Raw genomic sequence first — 22,953 nt, forward strand, 5'->3', positions numbered from 1 at the left:
GCTTCTCAGAAGACTGGAGATGAAGGAGTGGAAGGAATGTACTAGAACTCCATGTCTGCGGGTTTGGTGTCTTGGGAGGCTCATGGTATCACTGACACACAAATCAGAGGGAAAGGGATGACTTCAGTCTTGGATGGAGTCTCTAAATAACCTCCCGGGCCCCTCTAACTTCAAACCTCTCTGATTCCATGTTTCCGAGTGTGGTTTTATGATCATGTTATGTTCTGAAGCTCATTTGTGTTACTTCTATGCCTTCAACTTGATGGTAACATCCTGAAAGCAGGAAGCAAGCTTTTACTTCTTTAATATTCTATGGTATTTTAAACTAGAGCTTGACACTTGAATTTTTATCATCTTTTAATAACTGCTAATAATCAAGATGCATGTTCATTTGCTGGATCTTCAAATAAATAAAATATCTGGGGCTTCCCTGGCAGTGCAGTGGTTAAGAATCTGCCTGCCAATTCAGGGGACACGGGTTCGAGCTCTGGTCCAGGAAGATCCCACGTGTCCCAGAGCAACTAAGCTCGTGTGCCACAACTACTGAGCCTGTGCTCTAGAGCCCATGAGCCACAACTACTGAAGCCCATGCACCACAACTACTGAAGCCCGCATGCCTAGAGCCCGCGCACCGCAACAAAGAGTAGCCCCCACTCGCCGCAACTAGAGAAAGACCACGCGCAGCAATGAAGACCCAATGCAGCCAAAAATAAAATAAATAAATAAATAATAAATAAATAAATAAATGTATTATGGAGATAATAATCATTTTTGCTCTGGCCACCCAATCTGGGGACACAGCACTTCATGGCAGAAATAGGCACAAACTGGATTTGAATTCCATTTCTACCACTTTCAAGTTGTATAACCACTGGCAGTTTACTTCATCTCTCTGTGTCTCAGTTTCCTCAACTGTAAAATGGGTGAATATCAGGAATTAAATATATGGCAATACATGGCATACATAAGGCACCCAGCATAACGCTAAAAGAGAGGAGGGCTCAGAGACTAGTTACAATGAAATAGTTTTCTTAGTATAGGTCTTTAATAACCTTTCACAATATTGCTTGTTCCAATATTTTATTGAAAGCAAGAGACAAAGTATTTCTAAAATCACAACAGATTCCATTACAACTCAAAATATACAGTAATGGAGAATCCATGCCCCTAAAATCAGGCTTGCAACACTGGACAGAAGTATGAACACAAGGGGAATCATCTCTAATCTAATTCTGCCACCAATCAGCTATAAGACACAATGAAAGGCACTTACTTTCTCTTCACCTAAGTTTTGTGAACTGTAAAGTGGGAATAATAATACCTGCTCTTATCTATTTTCTAGATTGTAATAAGGGTAAAATGAGACATGGAATAAAAATATTTCACTGCTATAAAATGTCATGTAAAATTAATATTTTATTGTTAAACAGGCCTAATTACACCCCTCCCCCAAATAACTTCATATACTTTCAATATCAGCTCTATGTTCAGAATGAAGGTTGCAAAGTAGTTTTACCACACCTATGGTCAAACACTATCACTGCCCTCAAGAAGCAAGAGACAGGGACTTCCCTGGTGGTCCAGTGGTTAAGACTCAATGCTCCCAATGCAGGGGGCTCGGGTTCGATCCCTGGTCAGGGAACTAGATCCCACATGCATGCCACAACTAAGAGTCTGCATGCCGCAACTAAGACCTGGCGCAGCCAAATAAATAAATAAATAAATAAATAAAACAAATTCATGCTTGAAGAAAAAAAAAAAGCAACAGCAAGAGACAGACGTATCAAAAGTAAATGGGTGAGATTTTCTCTGGGAAGGTACCTGGGAAACTGGAACACTGGCAACTCTGAGGAGGAGATTTAGGTCGTGAGAAAAAGAGATGGGAGGGAGACTGTTCACCATTTTCTCTTTTGAACCCTAGAATTTTGTACCAAGTACTAGTTATTCAAAAAGTAAAATAAAAATGTAAATGGTGAATAGGAGATGCATTGAAGAGAGCTATCAATGCATCAGTGCATCATTTTGATACATTACACACAAGAATGTGTGGCCTTCCCTATCGCATCCAGAAACCAATAACGCCTCTGGTATTCCAACCAGGCCACCCCCCTTGCACGGCGTCTTGGCAGCAGCTGCTAAACCTCACGAGGCCAGCCAGGACGGACTCTGACCACACTGGGTATTTCCTTTCAGTGATTATGGACACACGTTCTCTTCCCAAAGTGGCATATGCAAGGGTAATTATACTTCCCACCAAGATGAGATTCTTCCAAAGAAGGAAGTGAAAACCCGTGGATGCCGAAGAAAGTACTGGTTCCTCTGTCGCAGTACACAGTCTACATACTTAGCCCTCCACTGACTTAGCATATGCTCCGAGGTCACTGAGAATCTGTGACCGAGGCGAGCTGACATTCTTTCCAGACTGCTCTGCCATATAACATTATTATTCTTCATAAAATTATCGGGCCAACAAGGGTCAGGCATGCTAACTGTGATCATTTTTCATTTAAGAAACACCCTATAAGGCCAAAATAATTTAAGAAAACATGTTTTCTATGGTTAAACTGAGGACAAATGAGCTCCTTTGACAGCTGTGCTGCTGCAGTGTTTAAAGACAGCTCAAGCCTCACAGCCTCGTCTGCCCTTCAGAAAAAGGAGACCATTTCTTCCTACTGTCTTCTTTTTTTATTTATTTTTACTGACACCATGACGAAAGTATTCAATTTTAATTCTAATAGAGAATAGGGTAAAAAGAGCATTTGATACCATTTCATATTGCAGGCTGTCACGGAGTCAGGCCCTGGCCCTGGGTTTAAAGAGAAGGGATTTTGGTTTGGACTATGCCCAGCTAAAACCTTGCTTGTCCCCTGAACATTTACCCAAGACAGGCTATTTTCTGCCAACGCAATCAAAGACATTACCAGGAAATGTACATATTTTATACTTGACTTACTCTTACGGCATTTGCTGGACCAAATCAGAATATTAATTTTTCTGGTTTTCTCTAGAACTAGAAAGTGGGGCTTCTCCCTTATATGTACAATATTTCTAGGTTGAAGGCAGATGCTCAACAGGACTTTTAACTGTCCAGGAGGTTTTCAAATGGTTCTCTTTTCCCCTAAAATAACAGACCATGTATAATATTTAACCCAAGAGCCTCAGAGAGAACAGGGCAAAATGATCTTGAGGTCTCCTTGGACAATTTGGACCATGTGCCTTTCTCAAATGCAAACCTCCTGCCCTGGCTTTGGAGTGACACCACCCTCCATGGCCACACAGCATCTGGCCCCTTCACACCTCTCCAGCCTGTTTCTAGGGGTGTTTGGGTCAAAGTTCTCCCTGTACTTGATACTCCAACTGTGCTGCCCTCCTTGCTTCTCCCTGCATGTGGCAGCTGTCCCACATCCCAAGCCTCAGCTTGTGCTGCACGCTCCACCTGGGTTTCACACTGCCTTGTCGGCCTGGCAGAAACCCACTGCATCTCCAATGCAGCTCAAGCAGCACCTCCTCCAGGAAGCCTCTCCTGACTAAGCCCTCCTGGAGGCACAAGTGGCTCCTGTGACCTCTGTGTGCCTCTCCCGCTTCTCTCATAAGTCACAGTGGCAACTACATGAAGGCTTCTTATGTGCCCAGCTCTCTCCTGCTGTTTTTCAGGCATTATCATTTTATTGTTACAAAAACTCCATGAGATTAAATTGCTTGCCAAAGATCATGCAGCTATAAGTGGCAGAATCCAAACAGGGCATATTTGTTTATCGTCTCTCTCCTTTTAGATTGAGAGCTCCTTACTGCAGGAAATCTATTGGTTTCATCTCTGCAACCCCAATACACAGTAGACAACCAGACACATAGTATACATTTGACAAATGTTTGCTGAAAATGAATGTCTCAATAATTGGATTTCTCGGGCTTCCCTGGTGGCGCAGTGGTTGAGAGTCCGCCTGCCGATGCAGGGGACACGGGTTCGTGCCCCGATCCCGGAAGATCCCACATGCCGCGGAGCGGCTGGGCCCGCGAGCCATGGCCGCGGAGCCTGTGTGTCCGGAGCCTGTGCTCCGCAACGGGAGAGGCCACAGCAGTGAGAGGCCCGCGTACAGCAAAAAAATAAATAAATAAATAAATAATTGGATTTCTCACAAATTAGAGTGATTGCATTATCTCTTGTAATATGAAATACTGAAAATCCCAACTTCAAGAAAATAAAAGACTTGAAAATTTGGGGGCAGGTAAACTTGGTGTCCACCAGAAGATGAATGACCTTTGTGAAACTTTCATCTGTGCTTTCGAGTGTCTCTATTCATGACACCCACAAACCTACTGGCCTGTGAACTCCTAAGGACAGGAAACGTGTCTTTTCTCTGAATTCTTGGGGCCCGGTATAGTAACTGGCATTATGGGGATACTAAGCAAATAGCTGTTGAACAAATAAATGGATAAAAAATTTCAAACTCTATTTGAAAGGCTAAATTACTCAGAAAAAATGCTTCTAAAACTGTCCACGCTATATTAATTGCAAACCCTTCAGAGCTGTTCTTTTAACTAGAGTTGCATCACACTAAGTGACATCTCCTTCCTTCCTTCTTTCCTTCCTTCCTTCCTTCCTTCCTCCCGGCCATGCCACGCGGATTGCAGGATCTTAGTTCCCTGACCAGGGATCAAACCCATGTCCCCAGCAGTGGAAGCACAGAGTCCTAACCACTGGACCGCCGGGGAATTCCCTGCTGCCTGTTTCTTATCCCACTTTGTTTTCTGTTTGTTTGGTTTTTGTTGTTGTTGTTTTGGCCACACCTCACGGCATGTGCCATCTTAGTTCCCCAACCAGGGATCGAACCCACGCCCCCTGCATTGGAAGCACAGAGTCTTAACCACTGGACTGCCAGGGAAGTCCCTCTTATCCCACTTTGATTTAAGTGGCTTCAGATTTATCCTGGAACCCACATGCCCAAGCCATGTAGAAGTTAAGTAGATCAGTTTATTCATATAATATTGACTTAAATTTAGCTCATCTGAAAGCTTAGTGTTACACAGAAAATAATTCAGAACTTCATTATTACAGTTCAAATTCCATCTCTATAAATACTGTTACAAATCCCAGGCAATGCCCATCTGTCTCAAACATAGGAAAACTTCTATTATAATCAGAGACTTTGCATGAGCCTTGGCAAATCTAACAAAAGCTTATCCACGGTAAATATTTGCCTCTTGAGAGAGTAAAATGGCTCTGTTGGAAAGAGCAATAGACTGGAACCTGGAGGCCTGGGTTCAAGTTCCGACTTTATCCTTTAGCTTTGTGACCTTGGATAAGTCAGTCTTTGAGGCTCAACTTCCTTGTCCCAAAAAGAGGTATCCTAATAGCTGTGCTTCCTATCTCCAAGGGCTACTGTAAAGATTAACTGAAGAATATATGTGAAGATGCCTGGTAGATGTTATATAAAGTCCACCTATAGAACAGGTGGTATTATTATTGTGAGAGCTGATACCTCATTCCATTCTGGGCTTGTACACACTTACTTTTCTCCTCTCCTCTAGTCCCTGTGGACAAAGGGTTTAAACCTCTGAAGTCTCTATTTCCTTATAACTGTTTCTTTCTTTCAAATGAAGTCAAATATACAACAGATGCAAGTCTGTTTCAAGGTTGAGCTAAAATCACCAAAGCAATTATTTAGGGAGAGTTCAGGGAATTGTATGTAAGATTAAACAATCACTTTAATGTTTGAATGGAAACTAGGTAAATTCTCAAGGACTGCTGAATTACTTCTTTCATGATATAGCTTGATAAATTGTACTCTTTTCATTTTAAGAAATACCTTGTGTAATGAAGGATTTATTTTTTGAAAATATTCTTTAAGCCAAAGGACTTTTATTTCTCAGTGAGAAACCATTCTCCTTGCTTTCATATTCACCTTAGTAAGATTATTTAAATGCTGTGTTGGATTGCACTGTGACAAAATATTTCTCTACTTTTTCATCTTGTATATTTTTCTACATTTCTCTCTGCTCCATTTTACTGCCGAGACCAATGAGACTGGAGAATACCCAGTACTTGGAGACTCAATGGAAGTTTTCAAAAGGGGAGGAGACAAGTGTACCAAAATCTCCAAAGGGACAGCAAAAGTCTGGAAAGGCAGTGAATGGGTCATTTTCTGTCAGTCTTTTTCTCATCCTCAAACAAAATCCATTGAAAACGCAATTCTAGAGCCCCAGGAGGTATAGCACTCTGATTTTGAGGAACCCTTTCTAAGGCCCACATCTGAGTTCCAGTTCTACCATTTAACTAGCTGTGAACCCCCGACAATTCCTTGAATGGCTCTGAGTTTCTTTAGGCTTTCTGCTATGTAAAATGGGACCACAATCACCACCTCAGAGGATGTCGCAAACGTCTAGCAAAGTATGTATGCCTGTGTCTGGCACATGGCTGCTATCAGCCACAGAGGCCATTTCTCTCTTCTTTCCCAAAAGAAGCAAGCTGAGTGGTTCTAATAGGGAGTCAGAGTTAAAACATGAGCATTAACTTGGCCTAACAGAGCACTCAGCAAGGCATTGTATGCATCCTGGCTTGTTAATATTATTTAGCAGTGTAAGATGAAATCAAAGTTGCATGCATATACTGAAAAATCCTACCTGCCATGGGAAACTGAAACAATTCGTATTTTACAGAACCTGGATTCTCTTGCCTATTTGACTAATTTTCAAAGATAAGTTAGACAAATAGTTTTTTTCTCCTTGTAAATGTCTTCCAACTATAATTCTCTATCCTTCTAAACCTAGCCATTTCCAACATTCAAAAACACTGTAATCCAAAGTCCTTACTCACTATAAACTCTGTTGAGTTTTTCTCTCCAGCACTTAAAAGTCAACATTGGACTAAAGTAGGAGGAAGCAGACAAGAAGAAAAAAATAATAAAGCATTAGCTTATGCTTGATTGAAAGAAAGGTTGTACACACACACACACACACACACACACACACACACAGAGTCCCCCCTGTCTTTTTTTTTTTTTTTTTTCTCATTTCACTCTAATATTAAGTCCAGTTTGCTCAATCTGTGTCCTTCTTTGGAAAATTTTTTTTTCTCGTGCGTAGCCAGATCAATTCCAGCATTGATGGGAAACTTTCCTAACTTCAGCATTAACATAACTATGAATTGACAGTGTTTATATGTGAGAAAAAAAGGTAGGTCCATTTCATTTAGTCATTCAATGACTATTTCCTGACAGCTGACCACGTTCCAGGTACTGTACTGATGGTGGATCAGACAACCCAATCCCGCCACTCAATGGACTTCTAGTCTGGTGAGAGAGAGAGACATTACAAAATGAACTCCATACAATAAATAATACTGTGATTAGGGCAGCCTACAAGGCGCTGAGATAGAAGGAAACAGTAGAAACCCACAACACTAAAACTACACAGACCTAACAAATAGCTTTTTTGGAAACCCCAAAGAGCTCTCTTAGTTCTCTACAGGGATGTGGCACCCAAGTCTGGAGTGGCTAGCTAAAGGAAAGGAAATCAATGTTGTATCTCACTCGGTCTTTCCATTTAATTTTCTCAAGAAAGGCCGTCTCCAACCTTGAGGTGATAATCAATACATGACACATACAGTGTCAACCTCATCAGTCTAAATTAGTAAATGTATGTATTAACTTATAGTGAGATCTTAAAGTTATCCCATGGCTCTATCATTTCATGGATGGGATGTGTCAATCCAACTTCTAGTTTTAGGTGGAAGCATCCACTGTTGCTTGATCCACCTGTGAGGCTGGAGATGAGGACACAGAAAATGAACTGAAGCCCATATCAGCGACAGGCTCAGGCTCGCAGGAGGCCCTGGAGCGGAGGCAGGGAGGGGACGAGGGCAGGACAGCTACGGGCCGACTCCGGAGACGGGAAGGGACCCAGTCCCTCCGAAAAGCAGGAAGCTTCTATGAGGGCTGCCAGAAAAGGAAGTGTTATTTCCTGATGTCTCTAATTAGCAGGGGGATGAGCAGCACACATGGGAATAAAGGAAAAGACTAGTTTACGATGATAACTTTGTCTCCATCAGACAGTATGTTTTTGGAAGTGACAGGTTCTTAAATCAATTCTGTCACTCCCTGTTTATAAACAGTGACTCCTCACTGCATTAGCATAAGTCTATCAAAAGCCAGCAAAGAACATCTCATTACTTTTGAAGCCTTAACTAGTTTAGTGTGTTACTGACACTCAGATGAGTTTCATGTGCTGGCCTAGGGGCCAAGTTTTGTAATGTGGATGTTAGTTCAAAGTCTGCACTAATTATCTGATCTGGGTAAGTCCACCTCTTTGAGTGTTGAGGATAACATTGTGCTTTCACAGTACTTCACAGGGGTAGAAGTGGGAAGAAAAGGGCTAGAGCAACATGAGAAGTAACTATGAAACATGCTCTCACTTGTGTCATGCTTTGCTACATTGATGATGCCACGCTGACCTTACATTAAGGATGCTATACTGACCATGTGCTCAGGGGAAGCAGTCCTCCCAACCCCCAGCAGTTTGTTCTCTCCCTCCTTTACTCATCCACTCATCCAGGGAACATTCATTGAGGGCCTCTTAGGTACCAGGCACTATTAAGAGCTGGAGTGTAGAGATAAGACACGATCACTATTCAGGGACATCACCACTGGGACTGAGCCAATTTGTCCTATTAAATTCTAGTTACCCAACGAGTATACATCACAGTTCTATGTACTATGTGCCCAGACTTTTCTAAATCCTGGTTGAGAGTACAGAAAAGGGGAAAGCCCCAGCTGGTATCCCCTACCTTGTCCTCTCCCCTTAATAGTTTCCCCCACCTTGCCTTCCACCCACCTGTGTAAGCAAATCCTGCCTTCAATGTGTGCTTAAGACTTCCAGGAAAAGCAATGCCCCGGGGGACAGAACTCCAGGGGATCCCACACTGGCAGAAGAAGACAGTATTTGCAAATTCAGGGGAATGTGCATGGTGTGGAGGTGGTAGGGGACAAACCTGGCCCCTGTGGGAACAGAGGGTTGACTCCAGGAGCTGGAGTGGGACAAGCCATATAGAACAATGGGGCCTGATGACCAACTCATCTCAGGGACTCCTTGGCCACCAGCATTCTCTGTAGGCTATGATGTGTGCAGGAGCAGTCAGGTGACAGTGGAGCTTCTGGAAAACTTCTCAGTCAGCAGAGGGCCAGGAGAACTGAAGGAAGAGGAGGCAGGAGGCAGGAGGCAGAGAGCCAGGCTGGTAACGTGGACATGTTCTTATAAGAGCCTGGCCCAGAGCAGAAGAGAAGGGGGATTCTAGAAGCAAATGGGTAAGATCAGAGCTAGTGACAGATTACATAAACAGCAATGAAGGAGAGGGAAGTTTAAGGACACATGATTCAAAGGCCTCAAAACTAAGGAATTTGGGGGGAAAAGATGGAGACTTTAAAATAAATAGGAAAAACTGGAAATAAAGGTGAAGCAGATTGGGGTGCTACCTGAGAAAAGGTATGACTTTGGATGTGCTGAGCCTGAGGTGATTTCCAGGGGTCCTGCTTGTATACAGGGGGAAGGTCAAGCCTAGAAATCAAGTGAGACACTGGGCCAGGCATGCACATCTGTGTCCGTGAGGAAGACTACATTTCCAAGGGAAAGCCCAATAACCAAGTGTGAGCGAGGGGAAATGCCCACAGTTTCAGAGCAAGAGGAAGATGAGAAGCCATCAGAGGAGACGGAGGAGCACTTGCACACCTGGGTGTGCACTGTGTTCAGAAGGGAGAGAGAGAAGCAGAAAGTGGTCCACATCAGAAGCTGAAGGGAATGGGAGCATGAAGCCTGAGCGAACATCATCCCCATCTCTCCCCAATCTCCAAGGGCGGTGGGAGTGGGAGGCTGGCCTACTGTTCAGCACACAGTCACTTCGGGAGGGACTCCCATCCCATCGCTGTCCCGCTTGGTACGTGACTTGCTTTAGCCAATGGAACAGGAGTGAGCGGTGAGCAGGGCTTTAAATGTGCCTGATTGTTTTGCTTGGTCTCTTGTGATCCTGACTTCTGCTCTGAGTGTTGTCTGGTCACCACCAGTCACAGAAAGACGAGACACAGGGACCTAAGCCCACAGGCTGCCTAAAGCAGAACCACCCCTGTTGACCTGCAGACCCAGAGCAAGGAATACATGTTTGTGGTATAAGTCTCTGAAATTTTGAGGTGCTACATGGCATTACTAGAGGAAAACCTCACCAGCACCATGTGAGTTGTGGGTCTGACACAGTAAAATGTGCTCGTGTAAAATGTGCTTTAAGGACGGCACCTCTCCAGGGCCTCTTTACCACTGTGTTCAAATGATAAAAGTACAAAGGGATGAAAACAATACCTATTTTAGCCAGTTCAAAGAGGAACGTGGTAGCTATACTGAGGCTATTTTCCCAAAGCAAGCTAAGTCAAGAGTTATATATTAAATGTCTTAAATATTGATTGTTAGATAAAGCTACACAGAATCAATCAGAAAGAAAAGGCCAGGGAATTTCACTGGGGCAAAGGGCAGGATATACAAAGTCAGAGATATTGAGATTTGATTAGTTCAAAGAATTTTTATAAAATTGGTTACGACAACAGCCAGCCAAGGTTGATGTGGACCTGAGGGGAAGCAGTGACTGGATTGGTCAGTGGATTCACCCCACCCCTTCTCCCCCAGCCCTTGTTCTAACAGAAATGTCATTCCAAGCTTTGGGACCATGAACAAAGGATCTGGGGCAAGACATAAAAGAAGTGTCTGGTGTCCAACAGTGCCCTTGCCAGGGCTCCATGACACCCACCAGAGTGGCCCCTGCCCTGTGGCCCAGGTGCTGAAGTGTCAGCCCCTGGCCCAGGGAAGCCCAGGCCATTCACAGTTCCAGGCCCGGGGGCCCCACACTTGCTCAATGACAGGCACAAATGGTTTTCCCTGTATCACCACTGTCTGCTTTTTGTCTTCAGGCTGATTCTACCATTCATCGATTATCCCTCCCATGAATAATGGGAAAACTCATATCTAGCAATTTCAAGAACTCTGCTTTTAAAAAGTGCATGAGAAATACAAAAGGGGATTCAACTTAGGCTATTTCAGAGGTCATACAGAAAGACCAGCTACACTTATCCTTCTCGCTAAGCTGCTGAATTACACTAAGAAGCTTACCAGAGCCTTCTGTACTCATTTTGTACTCAGCTCTTTGGAAGGAATCCAAATTCAGGAATCAGGGGCATAAGACCAGAGTCTACAGAGCGTTCCACTCATTTCTGCAGCTGTGTCTCTTCAAGTGCTCTAATCCCTAACCTGGCATCATCTTTTTTTTCCCCTCAAACAGATACAGCTGAGCCTGAGTGAGTCACCTCAGAGATAAGGCCTGCCCTTTGGAACTGAGCCATGTCACAGAAGACAGGACATAAGAGATTCAGCCAGGCAAACCCACCCTATCAGAAAGGGAGCTGGACTTGGTATATTACAAGAAAGAGGTGGGCCTCTGGAGGCAGCAGCTGAGTGGCTGTGACGTAGAGACTACAGTTCCTGCAGCAAAGGATGGGGGCCTGCCCTCCTCTTGCAACGACCACTCATCACCTGAAAGCCTTGGCCCTTTCCTTCCTCCGTGCCCTTGCTGGGTGAGGAACTGCCTCTGCCAGTGATGGTTTCTCTCATTCTTCAGGGCCCAGCTCAAATGTCACCTCCCAGGAAACCTCTTGAACTACTGCCTTGACCCCAAGTAGGCAGATCGAGGCATGGCCTTCTTTTTTAGACCTTTACCATAGCATTTCGCACATGGTGGATTGATAATTTACACATCTGTTGCATGTTCCACACTGTGAGCTACTGTAAGGCCAAGAATTCCTGCCATTATTCATGCATATATTTCCAGGCTCAGGACCAGCTCTGGCACAGACTGACTACATGCTCATAATATATTTTCAAAATGGCACTGCCCTAATTTAGAATGCAATCGGAAACTCTTTGTTTTAAAGGACAAAATAAATGCCCCAAAATAGTATATCCACTTTTATTTATTTATTTATTTTTAAAATTATTATTATTTTTTTTGCGGTATGCGGGCCTCTCACTGTTGTGGCCTCTCCCGCTGCGGAGCACAGGCTCTGGACGCGCAGGTTCAGCGGCCACGGCTCACAGGCCCAGCCGCTCCACGGCACGTGGGATCCGCCCGGACCGGGGCACAAACCCAAGTCCCCTGCATCGGCAGGCGGACTCTCAACCACTGCGCCACCAGGGAAGCCCAGTATATCCACTTTTATTCCACAGAATTCTGAAAAAAAAATTTGGGGTAAAAAAATTTGATTTGTAAAATAAAACCTTACTAGTTTGGATTAATTGGGAAGTCAGCCTTGATTAGCAATTTGCCAGAATTAGAAAATATTGTAAATATAGTGGGGTTTTTTTTTAATGAATTTATTTATTTTTGCTGCATTGGGTCTTCATTGCTGCACATGAGCTTTCTCTAGTTGCGGCGAGCAGGGGCTATTCTTTGTTGCGGTGCACAGGCTTCTCATTGCAGTGGCTTCTCTTGTTGCGGAGCACGGGCTCTAGGGCGTGCGGGCTTCAGTAGTTCTGGTTCGCAGGCTCTGAAGCGCAGGCTCAGTAGTTGTGGCGCACAGACTTAGTTGCTCCACGGCATGTGGGATTTTCCCGGACCAGGGCTCAAACCCATGTCCCCTGCATTGGCAGGCAGATTATTAACCACTGCGCCACCAGGGAAGTCCTGTAAATATAGTTTTAAACTTTCAAAGGCCCACTGTAATTTAAAATAAGCCAACGATGTAGCAGTGACCAGTGCTTGGGTACTTGCTTAAAAGAACAGATACAAATAATTTAAATCAGTTTATCAAGTATCCATTTACATCGACTAAATATGTCCTAGTTGCAATCTTGCTTTTGCAATTCATTTGTTTAAAAAACCCCGTTTTGGGTTTCCCTGGTGGCGCAGTGGTTGAGAATCCGCCTGCCGATGCAGGGGACACAGGTTCGTGACCCGGTCCAGGAAGATCCCACATGCCGCGGAGCAGCTAGGCCCGTGAGCCATGGCTGCTGGGCCTGTGCGTCCGGAGCCTGTGCTCCGCAACGGGAGAGGCCACAACAGTGAGAGGCCCGTGTACCACAGAAAAAATAAATAAATAACCAAAAAACCCGTTGTTTTTTTTTTCCTCTTTTAGTGGAAATGGGGGGCGGAAAATCTCTTTGGAACTGAATTAATCATAATCTTTGATTCATCATTGATCCATGAACAGCCTGTTTTCATGTATTTATTGAGTAATTTTTAATAATGTAATAAGTACTCACAAACCCACCAGCCAAAACAAAAAACAGAGAATAACTGACATCTAATCATTCATTGCCTCCCCAGAGCCCATCCTCCCCTTCCCAGACTGAGGCAAGTGCCATCCCAAATCCCATGGCCATCATTCCCTACCTGTCCTTTCCACACAAGTTTTATTGCACCTAGCTATATTCCTAAAAGTATACTTTTATTTTATTTGTTTTAACTCTATCAAAAGGATGTCAACATATAGGTAGTATTTTGGGACCTACTTTTTCACTTAACATTACACTTCTAAGATTTAGGCACATTTTGGGGTTCACTATGACTCATCTCTTTTGTCTGCTGCCTAATATTCCATTTGGGGACTAACTGTTCATCCATTCTCTCACTGATGGCATGTGGGGGTTTCCAGGGCTTTGCTATTGTTTACAGTGAAGCTCTGAAAATTCTTGCTCATGTACAAGATCCTGTCTTGGATATTACACCTAAGGTGTGTACCTGGGTCAAAGGGTTTGCAAATATGCAGCTCAGAAGGTGATGCCAAACCATCTTCCAATGCATCATGCCAATTTACTTTCTTCCCAGCCACATATAATATACCCTGTGGACCCACATCTCCTCCAACACTTGGGATTGTCAGACTTGTTAACAGTTGCCCTGTGTTATCAGGCTAGAACCAACTGGAGTCATCAGCATTTATGAATTGGTGCAATCTAAATTAATACATGTTTTGAAATAAGAAAATACATTTGATTATAAAAATAACTTTCACTGTAGAAAATTCAGCAATATAGAAAAGCACCAAAAGATAAAAATCATTAACAGCTATAGTTTATCAAGGTTTCATATTCATTTACAATAAAGGAATATTTACCCTATTATCAGGGCAGTCTACAATTGCATTTTATTTAGAACCCCCGAGGAAGCACACCTTTCAGACGAGACCTACCACTGAACACAGCCCTGCTAGTGTTCTAACCAGTCAGCTTAGCTTCCCCAAAGTGCCACTGCGCCATCCCAGGTGCCCAGGAAGCAGCAATACTCTGGCTAAATATCAGAATTAAAAGCTGAAGATGTGCTCTGAAATTCATAACATCTCCCTTATGGGAGGTTCGTATTCTATATGGTGGTTTCAATCTATGCCTCTTTTGATCTGGGAAGAAGGGACTGGAAGTTCTTATTAAACACTTAATAAAAGCAGTTCTTTTATTTTAAATCCATTTTCAGAAACTCTTTTGTAGCACTGTACTTCCTTTTAGCAGCAAGATGCCATTAAGGACAGCAAAAATGGTCTGCAGAATAACAAGGATATCATGGCCAGACTGTGGGTAATTGAATGAAGGTGTTCCCCCAGGCACCGAGACTCAGTTTCTAGGGGCACACTGTGTACTTTACGTCCACAAGAAAAAGAGAATCAGTGAGCCAGCCCAGCATAAGCACAGAGTCTACTCACAGCACACCTTCTGGTGACTAAATTTCAAATTCACTGTGGGCCAGGCACTGTGTTAGACAGTGAGAATTCAGAGAGAAGGACACTGCACCTGCCTTCCATGGCATCACCATCTGCTTGGGAAGACACACAAATCAGGTGATTATGAAACAAGGAAGAATGAAATAATTGCTATTGTTAGCGACCACAGAGAACAGCAAAGACTGATTTAGACTTACAGGGATTGGGTGGTCCTGATAGAAACAGTGTGAGATTTGAACAGGGATCTAAAGGGAGATTAGACTATCTACAGGAAAAGTAGAAAAGTAGTTATCATTTAAGTAGGAACTTGAAGGATGAGAAGGAACCAGCCATACCAAGAGCAGTGGGCAGAACTTTACAGAGAGAAGGAAGGGCATGTGCAAAACTTTAAGATGGGAAAGCCCTCGATTTACCCTAGGCAGTGAATGGAGGCTGGGGCGGCCACAGGGAGATGTCAAACTGAAGAACTATAGGTGTCATTCAAGGGACAGACAGAAGCCAGAAACCAGAAGACACGGGCTTACAGGCCAGTGTGAGGAATGTGAGCTGGAGTCTGAAGACCATCAGAACCTTTGAAGGGATAAAGTGTGATGGGGAAGCTCTGGGATGGGTGGAAAAAAAGGGAAACATAGTCCCAATACATCTATGAAAGGTCACTCTGACCAAAGGGGACTGGAAGGCCGTGAGAGGGAGCAGAAAGGGCAGAGGGGAGGTAGCAGCAGTGGTCCAGGGAGAACTTTGACCCAGAAACCCCTAGAAACAGGCTGGAGAGGTTCGAAGGGGCCAGATGCTGTATGGCCATGGAGGGTGGTGTCACCCCACAGCCAAGGGCAGGAGGTTTGCATTTGAGAAAGACACATGGTCCAAACTGTCTAAGGAGAACTCAAGATCTGCTAATGTGGTGCATTAGAGTGACTGATTTGGGGGAGAAATAGTGGCCTTTAGATATATTAGACTAGACATGCCTGGAAGATACCGAGACAGCTTTGGTTAGTGGGCAGCTGCAGCTACAGATCCAGAGGTTAGACATGCCTGAGCTAGAGTGGAGGGGGGAGTCACAGGGTACATTTAGAGAACAGAGAGGAAGGTGTGGTGGCTGGAGCATGGCGCTCACGAAGAGGCAAGCACAGAAAAGAAACACAGATTGCCCTCCTACAACTAGATCGTGGTGTCAGGCTCCAAACCTTGGATTTTATTCTCTGTAAATTGAAATTACAGAAAGATTTCTTTTTTTCTCTTTGAATTGCAGAGTTGTTTATACATGGCTATTTATTTCTGACTTTAAAAATAATATATGTTCATTGTTAAAAAACTGAAAATAAGGAAAAGTACAAAGAATAAAATACCAAGCATCTATAATTCCATCATCCACCAGTAATTACCCCTAACACTATGGGCTATTTCCTTCCAAGGACTTTTTCTTACTTTTCATATCAGTATTTTGTATACATTACAAAATTTGAATTATACTATATACAATAATTCTAATCTTATTTTTTCACTTACTAATTTGTCACAAATATTTGACTATGTGCTTAAAAATTCTCTGTAAACATGATTTTACTTGCAACATAATATTATATTGATATAAATAATATTATATTGATATAAAATAATTTGACATTAAATAATTATGGATATTTCCGTTGTTTTTTTTCTATAATATATAGAACAATTATAAATATTCTTATGTATACAACTTTACTCCATTTCTAAAATGAGAATTTTGGGGTCGAAGGGCCCATTTTTAAGATTTCTCATACTATTGGCAAATTATTTTTAGAAAGGCTAAACCAATTTATATCCCTAGAGTATGAGACTGTTCACTGCATCCACACTTTAAAAATATTTACTAATTTTATAGATGAAAAATAATTTAGCTGTCATTGAAATGTTTTCTTGAAACTGAGGCAGAAGCCAGTCTCACAAAAAACTCCACTTTAGTGAATTCAAACCATGCCACTAAAGTATTCAGTTTTAATATCAAAATCAAGAACTTGAGTTTAAGTTCACAAAAGATGAACCAATTTCTAATAAGACTAGTCCAAAGCAACAGGAAAGACCTCACTTCTGCCTTTCAAACTGGGGATCGAAGATACCGAGGGCAGCCCCCCAAATTCATACTGAGCGTCAAGCCACCCAACATCCTAGAGACCCCTGAGGACTCATCCCTACTTGTGAGCTTTCTGTACAAGGTAGAGGGGAAAAGATTAAGGTGGGGAACAGAAGGAAGTTACAGTGCTTCCTCTCTCCCTGCCATTGAAGAAGAGCTGAACTATAACCCCAAAGTCATTTTTTTAATTCAGAAGGCACCAGGAAGCAAACTTAGTCAACCTCCAGTATCATATAAAAGAACTGCTGAGGCACAAGTGTTTGGAGTTAAACCATGGTGTCCAACAGGAGGGGTGCTGGGAAGAGTAAAAGGGTAACCCCCTTCCTTCTCATGATGAATTTTAACCTAGGTACATGAAAATTGGGATCAAGAGAAATCTGTATTTTCACACAGACTGAGCCCTCTCAGTGGTTTGTGTGGACTGCAATGCCTTGGCTGTGGCCACCACGCTGCAGTAAGGGAGAAGCACACCTCTACATGGGCAGGGTTTCAGATGGCAGGTATTGCACACCCGGGTCCCTTCACAATTTCATCTCAGTTCAAGCTCTGGACTGTGGCCTTACAAGCTTGAAAACCTGCTGTTGTTAATGTGCTCAAAGAGACTTTGCCTCTTGGGAGCTCATTTTCGTTAACCAAGGTCACAGAGTGGTACAAACCAGAACGCCAGTTTGTTAGGTACATTTTATATCTGCAAGTATATGTCAGGAGAAGCCAAATGATAACCAGAAAGCAGAGGCCTGAACAAGGGAAGGGAGGGGGACAGCCTGAGAGGTCTCCTCCTGCAGACCTTGCACATCCTGCCTGGGGTGGCCGTCATTTAGTTTATTTCTCATCATCCTTCTGAGCTCAGCTCAAAAACCCCCTCCTCAAGGAAGCCTCCCCAACTCCCAGTATAGGTTTCCCCACCCCTGCTTATACATTTCCATTATGCCCCGCATTTTCATTTAAATACTTACAATGATTTTCATTACAAGACTGTATATGCTCTGTGTCTACTTTATTTCAGTTCCCTCAGAGCAGGAGCTATTCCTGCCTCATTCATCACTCTTTCCCCCATCTCTAGTAGACACAGCGCATAGCAGGCACTCAAATATTTGTAGAAGGGAGGGAAGGCAGGAAGGATGAGGGCATAATGACAGCGAAGTCCACCACAAGAACAGCCTTCCAATGGGACTTGGAGTCCCTTAGCCAAGATTCTCTCCCCCTTTTCACAGTGTCAGAAATGGGCACTGCTAAAGTCTGCCCTGCTTTCGCTCCCCTTTTGTTTTTTGTTTCTACTGCTGGCCATCCCCTCCCCTCTAACACTCGCTTTGGATATGCAATACCTTTGATCAGGTTACAGATTAGTCAGACTAGCCTAAGCGCCTTTCTGTCTGCTGAAGCAGTTCTGTGCACCCCTGGCCTAACCTATTTTATGGTCATTTATAATTAAATCTCAGGGAGTAGCCTTACTTTCCAAGTTCGTGGGGTTCCCACACTGTGAAGCCCCTGTGAACACCACACCATTACCCAGTGTTAAGGACAGGGATGCTCCAAGACGCACGGCAGCCATGGGAGAAATAGGACAACAGTGTGGGCATGTGGCTGACGCCTGTTCATGCTTCATAAAAACAGAAGCTAGAGATGACATTCTTACATGCTTTGGCTATTGTCTCAAGTATGATATTAATTTTGATAATTAAAAGCAGAACAAGCACCGGCCTGGGAGTCTGGGTGAGATCTAGATTGTTTTGATCCCAGCTCTGACACTAACTCACTGTCGGCAAGTCCCATTTCGGTGCCGAATAAGGAGTTGGCCTAGATGACCACCAGAGCCCCTCCCTTCCGGCCTTGACATTCCATTATCGAATGGTTACTTTTCATCTAAGAGCTTGTCTCAGACTTCATAAACACCCAAAGATCAATCCAGCTGCTGGCAATGACTACCACACACTCGGGGAGTCTGAGTTAAGCATCTCTAAAGAAATCACAGCGATATCTTAGGATTTTCATGATTACAAAAGAAATCATTCAAGAGAAAAGCAGATGTCCTTGGAACCTGACACCAGTTCACACAGCAAATTTTCTGACACAGATCTTCTCAACATTTGTTAATCACAGGATGGGGGGCTGAGACGCCTGGGAAATCTGGCTATGACCCAGCTCTAAGGGACTCTCTTCTTTCCATTTTCCCAGAAGCAGGGTCCTTGTGTAAATTATTTTCTATATATAAAATAGCCAATCACGATAAGACATTTCCATGAGTATATAACTTTTACAATATTTGCAAAAAAGCACTTTTCCTCCCCATCCTCGATATTGGGAGTTCAACTTCTTTCACCTCAGCCCCTCAACGCACAGATCCTGTCACTGGTAATACATTCTCAAACAGGCATTCAGCTATAGTACAAACAAACTCATCATGAATCTGTTTATAACCAAAAAAGCATCTCAATTTTAATTAGCTAATATGTTAAATTCGAAGTCGTGTTTATGTTTAAACATTCTACAAACCCATCTTAGAAAATGGGCATGTCTGATAAGGCCCTTCCCTGTCTGAAAGGAAATTACCAAAAATAATAAAGATGTCCTGCTAAGGGGTTTGCACTCCAGAGACATGTATTTGTTTCTGCTGCAGCAACTGTGAATAGACTGAGCACAATGTGTGAATGTCAGAAGATGTCTTCCATTAGCTCAAGCAGGACGTTTACAAAAGAGAAAACAGACAAAAACCCCTGAGATCATATCTGAAGGTGGGACTGGGAGCACCGCACTACTTGCCTTGAGTAGTAAGATTCCACACCCAGGGCCTCCCGGACGCTGGCGATGTGCTGCTCTAGGGCTGAGCTGGTGGCTGTTGGAAGGGCTGCGCTGCTGCCAGCCTGGAAGTCACTGGAGTTTTCCACCGTGTTGTCTCCCAGGTAGTGTTCGTGAAACTTCAGAATCCCTGAAACAAGACAGGCACAGGCACAGCCAACGTTATACATGATTGGGGTGGGGGAAGGGAGGGCGGAGGACAGTGGGAAGCAAGGTCGAGGCTATGTGACCTCTTTGACAAGCATGCTGTCCTCCAAACCATGTGAAGAAATCCTGAAATCCGAGGTGTCGAGAGGGTTTTCAGAAGTCTGGTCAGTACGCTTTTTACAGCTTTCACCAGAAGGTTTGGTGCTTGAAAACAGGGAATTCAAGACAGGGCTTTTGATTTTGACGATATATATTCAGAAGCTCCTGGAATGATGATTAGTTCACATCAGTTCACGTATTTCAAAACAGATGCTTCTCAGAAGCACCAAACAGGGAAAGTTTCCTTTCAGGAATAGTGCATGAGCATGCCAAGGTGTATTCTCCCCAGAAACTGAACTCCTGACAAAAAATACAGCTAGCCAAATGGAAACTGTGTTACTCAGAGACCTTTCATTTCACAAAAGCAAATCAAAATAAATATGTAGTGTAAAGGCCAGATAAAAACATTTTAAACCATCTTTAAATAAGACCAACTGGTCAATGGTCATTAATGGATTAAAGGAGCAAAAAATGATGGCTGTATGAAACTGAGGCAATCCGCAGTGGTTTTCTAGCAATAAACACAGGACATATTCTCAAATGGTGATGAGGTGTGTCAGCCCTGGAAAATGCTGGTCCTCTCTGATTGGATTAAAGCCCTGGTGAAAGCTTCAGAGTCTCATTAAGAGCAAAGAGAAACGGAAAGAGAAACAATAGGAACCTCATAATACATGGCTCATTGTTATAGGGATTTGGATATACCACCTGTCAAATCATGTTCCCAAAACATAACAACCACCGAGAGAAAGAGCTCAATGCCTCCATCATCAGCTGTGTCCTCCTGAGCATCAGGGCCCTCCGGGGGCTGGGATACACAGGGATTCATCCCACTGTGCACAACGCTCACCAAGTCACCATGAACACCACAACTTAAAACCTTTAGCATAAAAAGGTCAGAGGCAAGAATGTTCTTTATGGAAAGCCCATAAAAAACATGGAATTAAGGGTAAAATTATAGAAAGTGAGGCTGGGGCTTCCCTGGTGGTGCAGTGGTTGAGAGTCCGCCTGCCAATGCAGGGGACACGGGTTTGTGCCTCGGTCCAGGAGGATCCCACATGCCGCAGAGCGGCTGGGCCCATGAGCCATGGCCGCTGAGCCTGCGTGTCCGGAGCCTGTGTTCCGCAACGGGAGAGGCCACGACAGTGAGAGGCCCGCGTACGGCAAAAAAAAAAAGAAAAAGTGAGGCTGAAGCATAGAACATACAAGCATTCTCAGAATGTAATCAGAACCCAGGAAGCATCTCAGATCTGTCATCCAGCCATCATTTTCTTTTTAAATCAAAGGGACAGAAACGTAATCAAGAAAATCTTGTCAGTTCTCCTTGGCAGTTGAACTTTTTGAAATTGGCTTACAGGTATTCAAGAAGCCCATTCTTCAAGATTCCCAATTATAAGATCCACTTCCCCAGTCAATAAACTCTAATTGGATCTGGTGTGTATCCAGCATGGTAAAACTATCAGCATTTTGTTATGCAAAAAACATGGCCCTAACAGCTAATTAGTGGTTCTGTATTTAGTGAAATTGTTAAAGCCTGAACATTTAATCCTGATTTAATCAAAGGGGATTTTTACTTCTGAAATAGATTTACAAATGAACTGGTTAAAAATGGGTTTTGCTAAACTCAGAAATTTCCAGCATAAGACTTCATTTATATACTGTGATAGAGTTGCCATTATCGTTTTAGTCTCTTTAACTGTACCATGACAAAGGGTCACAATTATTAAATCATATCTAGAAAGAACTCATTCGGACTTATTACTTTATTAGCTAATGAACAACAGCTGCCTAAAAATAGGGCTGCTGGTGAAATTAATCCTCCTGCTCTCAGTCGTCCTTGATAAATGCTTCCACATTCACCAGCGAGGAGCCGTGATTTCTTGGGGGAATGAGAAAGCTGGGCTGTCTTATTAATTGAATGCCCCACCACGGACTACCCACCGTGGCGGAAGATTGCTGAAAGCCGACATTAGCTCCTTGATCTGATCTATGGTAATGCACCTCTCCCACCTCTATTCACTAGACTTTCACAACCTAGTGTCTTAATTGCCCTGTTCCCACAGAAAGAGATCTTACCTGCCCCAGGAGCAAGCAGCCAGCTGTACAGGTAGCCCGCAGCCAGGGAATAGTAAAGCACTAGTCCCCTCTGGCCATTAACCATCTCTAAGATCTGATCAATAGTGACTGGGGAGTAGGGGTCGGAGTCCTGCTGTCCTGTCTGCCGTTCTACCAGGAGATCTGCAAACGCCCTTGTCCGTCCTCTTTCTGCCACAGCCAGGGCTTCATCATGATGGCCTAGGAGACAAAGGGATAGGCTGGGAGTTCACGGGGAGTATGCTTATCAGAGAGGGCTATCAGGTACAGAGACTCCGGGCAGGGAGAAACCCCACTGCCTCTCCACGCCAACGTGTGGCAGACTCTCAGTGAGACTGTTTCAAATTCAACCCCCTGCCTCAGATGACAGGTGCAGTGACCACTCTGCTCAAACCCCACATTTTCAGATTCCACACCACCGTAAGCCACCAGGCTTCCCTGTCTGGCAGCCACACCACAGGAAAGCTGACTGTTCAGAGCAGCCATCCTCAGCCCTGCCCACTCTCCCCCCACATCCTGAGTTACTCCCCGGCCTCCTGGCTTCTGACCCCATTCACTTGGCTCTTTGGACCTGATGCTCTGCACTTACCCTCTCACTTCCCTGCTCAGCTTGGATTCTGACTTGGCCTTGGCAGATGAGCCCTCCAGGACATGGCTCTTGACCATCTTTCTATTTCTCCTCGATGCAGCCCCTCTGTGCATCACATTGCCCAGCCCTGTTTCCACATTTCCCACCAAATTATACCTCTGTGCCCTCACACATGCTGGTCCATGTGCTCAGTGTGCCTTTCCCCTGTTTACTGAAAACAAGGAACCCCGATAGCTGTCCTGCCTATCTCAAAGACTAAACGAGGCCCTGTATGTGGAGGTGGTTGGTAGGCATTATTCAAAGCACAGTATATGTAACAAGTGACATTGTAATCACTAGAGCTGATACCTCATTCCATTCTGGGCACCCACACACTTGCT

The 22,953-nt window shown here is 43.8% G+C and overlaps 1 protein-coding gene across 3 annotated transcripts in view; it reads right to left on the reverse strand.

Annotated features, from left to right (window-relative positions):
* The window catches only part of TTC28 (tetratricopeptide repeat domain 28), a 598,643-nt gene that overhangs the window by 71,821 nt on the left and 503,869 nt on the right, over positions 1-22,953 (reverse strand). For all 3 annotated transcript variants that reach the window (XM_060119074.1, XM_060119076.1, XM_060119075.1), the window contains 2 exons: positions 21,967-22,185; positions 19,612-19,777 (listed from right to left, as the gene is read on the reverse strand). In XM_060119074.1, coding sequence (XP_059975057.1) covers positions 19,612-19,777; positions 21,967-22,185 — 385 coding nt within the window. The remainder of the gene's footprint in view (positions 1-19,611; positions 19,778-21,966; positions 22,186-22,953) is intronic.

Source organism: Mesoplodon densirostris, chromosome 15 (assembly GCF_025265405.1).
Source record: "Mesoplodon densirostris isolate mMesDen1 chromosome 15, mMesDen1 primary haplotype, whole genome shotgun sequence".
NCBI lineage: Eukaryota > Metazoa > Chordata > Mammalia > Artiodactyla > Ziphiidae > Mesoplodon > Mesoplodon densirostris.